We start from the raw sequence: 7,531 nt of genomic DNA on the forward strand, positions 1-7,531 counted from the left end.
GTTAGATTCTCTCTTGAGAGCTCTAATAATACACCTTTTATGTTCGTCAACATACTTGCCATTTGGTTTATAATTAATTATCTCATTATATCCTTCTGTTCCTCTAGAATGTGAGTTTTTTAAAGGAAGGGATGTGTATAATTCATCTTTATATTATATTCCCAGAACCTAACACCACGTATGATGACTAAACGATGACCCATAAATGCTTGTTACAAGTGAGAACAGGGAAAGTGGAGGACAGAGTTTGTTTTTTCCAAATAATATAATCAAAACATATGCATACCAGGTACCACCTGAATTTAAATAGTTGTTGAGTAGGAAGTGAATAATCTTGCATCTTTTTAACCAATTGTTTGAAATAGTGAATTTTAAGAATCTCATAAGAAATTTGGGCAAAACTTACATTGCATCTGTCGTGATAAATTGCATAAACTTCAGCTACATTTTGAAATATTTACTATTAAGGATGATTAATTTTGGCCTTACTTTTTCAATAGGAGATAACAAATCTTAAGGATGCCAAACAGCTTTTGATTCAGCAGAAATTAGAACTTCAAGGAAAAGTAGATTCCCTGAAGGCAACACTAGAACAGGAGAAGAGAAACCAGCAGATGCTAAAAGAGCAGGTGAAAAAGGAAGAAGATGAGCTGAAGAAAGAATTTATGGAGAAAGAAGCTAAACTGGTCAGTAAGTCAATAGTGGGAAGTGTGTTTTGTAATGGAGATTTAAATCAATCCAGTGAGAGGATTTTTTTCTACTTAGAAGTTATGATTGAAATGCTTGCCTAACATTTTAGTTTCTGGTTAAGAAAGGACATCTAATTTGTTTAAATAGTTGACATCTGATTGGAAATATTTTCCTATGTAGTCATATTTTGGCTTATATAAATGAAAATCCAATTGAAATATAATTTTCAAAAACCATTTTTTAGTGCCGGAAAGAAATAAACCCACAACTATGTAGATTGAGGTAAATGATGTGAGTGCCAGTTATGTTAAACTCATTTGTTTGGTCAAAGTGAGTGTTGATAAGGGGGAACGGAAACTGCAGTTTGGAATTGTGATGACCAGTGTCTGCTTTTCCTTCCCTAAGTTGCGTATGCCAAATGGGAAGCATCTGGCTTTCCTCTATTGAATTAAGTCCAAATATCCCCAGATAACTTGACCACTACATGTTTTAGCTGAAGAGTTGCAATTTCAAGAAACAGTGATTTGAAGTTTTTCTATTGTTTTGTGGAAGGTTGATAGAAAATAGGATACTAGTGGAATTGGGAGACATAAGGAAATACCAGCTTTGTGTCTAGGGCTCCTTGCTATGCTTAACCATGTGTGTTTTCCCTGCTCTGATTGAAAAAGAAAAACCTAAAGTCATTCACTGTAGCCTGATCTTATAAGAGGCTTGCTACCTATCATTTCAGCATTATGGCCTTTGAGCCAGTTCATATTATGCAGGTGTTTATGGAATCAGTTTTGTTAGTGCGTAATGAATACAGTGTCCTGCCTCTTTTCCTGAAGAAGCAATAGTACTTATATTGCCAATATTTTCAATTAAATAAATCACTTTATTTTGTATTACTTTTGTAATAGGTTTTCCCCTCCTGCATTTTTCCTTTTTTCAGCATTCTGAAATAAAAGAAAAAGAAGTAGGAATGAAGAAGCATGAAGAAAATGAGGCCAAACTTACCATGCAGGTTACAGCATTAAATGAAAATTTAGGCACCGTGAAGAAGGAGTGGCAATCTAGTCAACGGAGGGTTAGTGAGCTCGAGAAACAAACGGATGACTTACGGGGTGAAATTGCGGTGTTAGAAGCAACGGTTCAGAATAATCAAGACGAAAGGAGAGCACTACTAGAAAGGTGATTGATGTCTAATAAAATTAGTTTATTTCCATTTTAAGTGATAGAAAGATTATCTTATTCCATATTTTTAAAAATAGAAGAATCTTGAGAAAAGTGCATAAACCCCTGCAGATATTTAAGTAGCCATTTAGAAATTAACCTTTGAGATAATCAGATAGTTGAAATTAATGTAGTATATTTAAGATTGCTAAAGTAGAGGTTTATCTATATTCTAGAAGGGTCTTTAAAAAATTATCTCTTTGCAATCTATTCCAGATGTCTTAAGGGAGAAGGTGAAATAGAAAAGCTTCAAACCAAAGTACTAGAATTACAAAGAAAGCTGGATAACACAACTGCAGCGGTACAGGAGCTAGGCAGAGAAAATCAGTCCCTTCAGGTAAGTCACCTGGTGACATAAGTCAGTTTCTTAGTCTAGAATTGACCTGTTAGTGAAAAGCATATTTTCAACTTTTAAAAAAAAATCTCATATGTTTTATAAATACTTTCAAATAGATACTGTGTAGCAGTAGTGTAGGTTTTATGGGTAATTAAATATAAAAGATAAAGAACTTTCAGAGACCTCAGAGATTAGTTAGAGCACCGTGTCATTCATGACTTGTCAGTACAGGGAAAGGATTGCAAAACTCAAGAATACCAAAGAACGTATGAGTCAGTATGTGTTAAAGATGTGATCCAAATATGTCCTCAGAGTCCTGAGGAAAAATTGATCAGTAGGGTTAGAATGGATGGGAAATCACCAAATGTTAGAAGTGCGTTTTAGGAATAAGATTCGATTTACTTTATTTTGTCATTTAGATTTATGAATATGTCTACTTTTGACAATAGAAGTTGATCAAAGTATTTCTGATTTTTAAGATTTTATACCCTGGGCATATAGTCCAATTTTTATACCACTCTGGCACCTAATTAGAAATAATCCATCAATCTTTAAAATGTTGAATATTATAATGTATTAAAACTTTTTTTTTTTTAAATAGATCAAACATACACAAGCGTTGAATAGAAAATGGGCTGAAGACAATGAAGTACAAAACTGTATGGCCTGTGGGAAAGGCTTTTCTGTAACAGTGAGACGGGTAAATGATTTTGTTCATATAGCTATAGTTCTGGATTTCATTTCTGAGTGACAATATTATAGCCATCAGAATCGTCTTGCCTTTGATAGATTTTTAAAAATTTTCCATTTATTGGTAAACTTTAATTTACGACTCCATAGCATAATTAAACTTCATATAATCTAGTTTCTGGTTAACAAGTGTTTGAATTTTAAATTCAGTCTTTGCCTTCCTACTGAGTTACTCTCTTTCTAAGCCACTGTGCCAGTATTCACCTCATATGCTTCAGTCATCATTGGGTTCTTTTAAAGGAAGGAAAAGCAGAGAGATTAAAAAAACACAGTTTAAATCATACCATCATGCTTTGACTCAAGTTTATATTCCTATTGAAGACATTATGCCTGAAGCATTTGACGGATAAGAATAGGTTTTCATTTAATAGGTAGGAGTACTTTCTTAGCACTTTTTAAATGCCTCCTAAGGCTCTTTTGAGAATTCAGTGATAAATTCCATGTAAAATGTTTAACATAGTATTGGATAAATAGGAAACATTCAATTTAACAAAGGGATTAAATTAATATATTGAAATATTATATCATTAAGTAATACACTAATCACTCAAAAAGTAATATTCCTTCTCAGTATAGTTTGTGATATTCATGTAGTTTTGTAATGCTTTTGGTATAGTTTTTATGCTTGAAATTGTTTAATTTTTGTCATTTACAGCATCACTGCCGACAGTGTGGAAATATCTTCTGTGCTGAGTGTTCAGCCAAAAATGCCTTAACTCCTTCCTCCAAGAAGCCTGTTCGTGTCTGTGATGCGTGTTTCAATGACTTGCAAGGATAATGGGCTATCGCAACTTCAGAGTAATATTACACTAACATTAGATTTTTAATAAATGTACTTAATAGAGGTCTTGGACTGCTATTTGATTTGGACACTGGTTGCAATACTAGACCAAATTAGAATTCGTATATTTTGGAATGTTATCAAGTAAAACTCTTCTATTTTTGTGAGACTTGGGCTCATCTTTCATTACTTTCTTCCATTTGGCCCCTGGAATAGCTTTCATGCCAAGTTTAGAATTAGCCAATGAAATGTAAATAAACTTTGGACAGAAAATAGCAATGTATTTTTTTAAATATAATTTCATTGTTTGCAAATGAAGAATACAATTCCATAGCTTACTTCTTTCTCCTAAATTTAATGTACAAAAATGTACATGGATGATGTTATCACTTGTTGCTGTTTTTTGTTGCACAATAACACATTAATTATATTATTCTCTTTGTGAAGTCATGCACAGAACTATAACACTTTCTGACTACCATTTTCTCTTAAATATAGGTCCATAGCTCACTTTCATTGTTATGTTATAAATTTAATACTTGGGTGTTCTAAATATAGTTTATCTTAAAATATGTATTAACCATGAATTCAAAAATGTTTTTTTATTTTAACAATATTGATTAAATTCTTTTGGGTAGATTTTTATGAAAACCTCTGTAAAATCAATTTGCTTAACTTATGGTTATATTGAGGTTATATTTTAAAGATTAGAGTTAATTTTTCTTTTTCTTTTTATCTTTTTCTATCTCCTTTTTAAACTCCTACATATTGTCCATTAAGAATCTTACAAAGCTTCCCACCCTCACCCTCAGTTGGAGGATGAATAATAGAACTTGTGTAATGTTCCTATTCTTGGTTTCTTGTAACTGGGAAGTCTTCTGAGATTAGCTTTCATGTCATACCCTTAAGTTATGTTGTCTCTCCAGCACCTTCAAGAATCTGAGTTTGCTTTTTAATGGATCTGCTTTTTACCTTTATTTGGTTTGACCTTCCCAAGCATAGCTCAACTTCACTGTAACTGTTTTATAATTTTGCATTGTAAAGCTAGTAACTAATATTACTGTAGTCTTATCTGTGAAAAGAAAATACAAAATGGTAAGAAGACATTAAATATTTTACTTTATATTTTCTTCTTATCTAATAGGGAAGAATTTTAAAAAGTTGTCAAACTGACAAATTTGAAATGGTTCTGAGTTTGAAGTTCCATATCAACTGGGAAATCTTTTAACTTTGCAAAAATAATGCTGTAAAATTACCTTTAAGTAACAGCTGGAGAATAGAGTATCACCAAAAAAACACATATTTAGGGATCCCAAAGTTATAATAAAAACTGACACAGAATGGCTAAGCACCTTAAGGATAATTAAGGATTAGCCTCTTTGTATGCTAAACAATGGAATTGAACTGTAATTTAGCATACATAGTCTTATTAATTTGGAAAATTGGAAAACATCTGAAGAGATAAGACATTAGTATTAGTTTATTACTCTTTCTAGAGAAGAAATGTAAAGTTATACATTCATTCGTTGTAATCATTTAATAATAGAGAAGAATGAGTTAATATTTCATTTATAATAAATAGTATATAATATACATTTGCTTTCAAATATGTTGAAATGAAATTATCATGTTTATGCCATACCTACAATGTATATAAACTGAAAGAGATTGCCAGATATTCATTTAATTATTTTTAAAAAACATTTAAGTAAACCCTGATGTCAGTAGCTATTAAGAGAACTGATTAAGTCCCAGGACTTGGATAAACATATATCCGTGAGCATATGTAATGAAGAAATACAATGTCTCTTTATGAAAAATAATGTTGGATAATATAAACTGAGCTATTTATGCATTTTTATATACCTATAAATCCAAATAGTCTTAATTCTCTACTTTTACATATAAATAACTTAATACATGTGCTGGAAAAACACAGATATTCACAGAACCACAGTTTATTTTTTTTAAGATAATAAAATGTCATGAGAATTCTGGATTAGAATATTTGTTCACTTCATCTCCTGGTTGGATGCACTGCAGGCCTTCTTCCTGCCCCCTCCTTCCCCTGAAAACAAATACAACCATGTGTGACTGAGTGATTTTCTCATTTTTATCTAACTAATTTCATTTCATAAGACCCAAATAATTTACCTACCATAGCCTAGTAAACTGATAATATAAACGAAACCTAACATTTTTGCTATTAACTCTTACCAATTTAATGTATTTTGGAAGCAAAATTAAAGTGTGTTTTTTCCTTTTAATTAAAATGTCCTCTTCTGAGTCTTTATTGGCTATCCATTTTAGATGTTTGCTGGTACTGTTATCTTGTGGGTGAGTTAGAGCTGGCATGTAGAGAGCCCCAGCTCTTGGCTTTAATGCAAAACATATTGGCATCATGTGTTGGTAAATTCCAAACCCCAGTATAGAAATGTGAGTTAAAATCAAGTCTTGCTGGTTTAGTGTACAATATGCCGTACCTATAGAATTTTTTTTTAATAGAAGACAAAGCTGCTGGTATAGGATTTGTTCATTTTTAAGAAAAAGAAGGAGGGAAACAAACACAAAAACCTCAATGCAGTATACAAATGACATTTTGTTGAACTACCTCTTAATGTGGAATTAGCTAGTTTAATAGTTTCCTCACAGTAATGTTAAATAGTAACTGCCAAATTTGTTATTTTCCCATCTCTCTTAAAAAATCTTTATGATTATTTTATATAGTTTTAAGAACTTTAAAGCCACTTTTTTTTTAACCTTGCATTTAAATAAAAATGTTTAGCTTTTAAGTGGAGAGCAAATTATGATCATATGTTTTGATATTCATGACCTATTTGACTATAGCAGTTTTTTTTTAAAAAATGCACTTTGGCTATAAACCATGGATGTTCTGATCCATAAGATTTAATGTGCCATCAATTTAGTATTCCTAGACATGAGCTTGATGAATGGTGTTCTATAATTATAATGTGCCACACATTATCCTGTCTTAATTGCCCTTTGCCTGAATTTTAATGATCAATTTGTTATTGTTGCAGATGTGAATATTGTGCATAAACTTACTAAATTTATGTAAATTGTATAAAATAGAATCAGGAGTCTCTAAATTCTTTCTGTGTAGAAGTAATGAATTTATTGTAACATGACCCAGTTATGTATATGACATTCTGTACTTCCTTGAACTGAATCATAGCTTTTGTAGATACTTTTGCATGGATATTTTCTCTTTTAGTTTTTAGTTTCATTATTTGTATTGTGTTTACTACTTGTGATCATGTAGTTGTGCCTTATTTTGTGAGAGAGTTTAGCCCAGTAAATAAATACTGTAATCTCTAAACTCAGTGATTGGAAGGTTACTAATTACAAATGTAACTGATAAATTACACGACAGCATTTAAATCTGTGTAAAGAACGATGGAAGGATCCTTATTGAATTGTTGCTTTTGTTTTTTTTAATATGTTAAAGATGATATTAAAAAAATTTCTTTCTAGTAAATGTATTCTGTGACTATAAATTATTTTGCCTGTTTAACAAAAGAGAGAACAAGACATTAACTATTTTGCATTAATTTATTTACAGTGTATTAGCACTTTGCACTTGGATATCGACAGTGGTTGTTTTAATGGTATTCAACTTAGTAATTAAGTTCCTGATCTCAGGAGAAACTGTTAATGCCATTTTGCTGTAGACATTCCCTTTTCATTCCATTCAATATTGTGAAGAAGTAACAAAAGTAAAAAGAAATATAAAAATATAT

At 31.2% G+C, this 7,531-nt stretch overlaps 1 protein-coding gene across 1 annotated transcript in view; it reads left to right on the top strand.

Moving 5' to 3' along the window:
• The window catches only part of EEA1 (early endosome antigen 1), a 133,498-nt gene extending 129,317 nt beyond the window's left edge, over positions 1 to 4,181 (top strand). Inside the window, exons 22-26 of the mRNA XM_012663994.1 lie at positions 501 to 686; positions 1,622 to 1,860; positions 2,119 to 2,239; positions 2,841 to 2,939; positions 3,645 to 4,181. Coding sequence (XP_012519448.1) covers positions 501 to 686; positions 1,622 to 1,860; positions 2,119 to 2,239; positions 2,841 to 2,939; positions 3,645 to 3,767 — 768 coding nt within the window. The 3' untranslated portion in view covers positions 3,768 to 4,181. The remainder of the gene's footprint in view (positions 1 to 500; positions 687 to 1,621; positions 1,861 to 2,118; positions 2,240 to 2,840; positions 2,940 to 3,644) is intronic.
• The last annotated feature ends 3,350 nt before the right edge of the window (positions 4,182 to 7,531 follow it).

This window comes from Propithecus coquereli, unplaced genomic scaffold (assembly GCF_000956105.1).
Source record: "Propithecus coquereli isolate 6110/MARCELLA unplaced genomic scaffold, Pcoq_1.0 Scaffold85, whole genome shotgun sequence".
Lineage (NCBI taxonomy): Eukaryota > Metazoa > Chordata > Mammalia > Primates > Indriidae > Propithecus > Propithecus coquereli.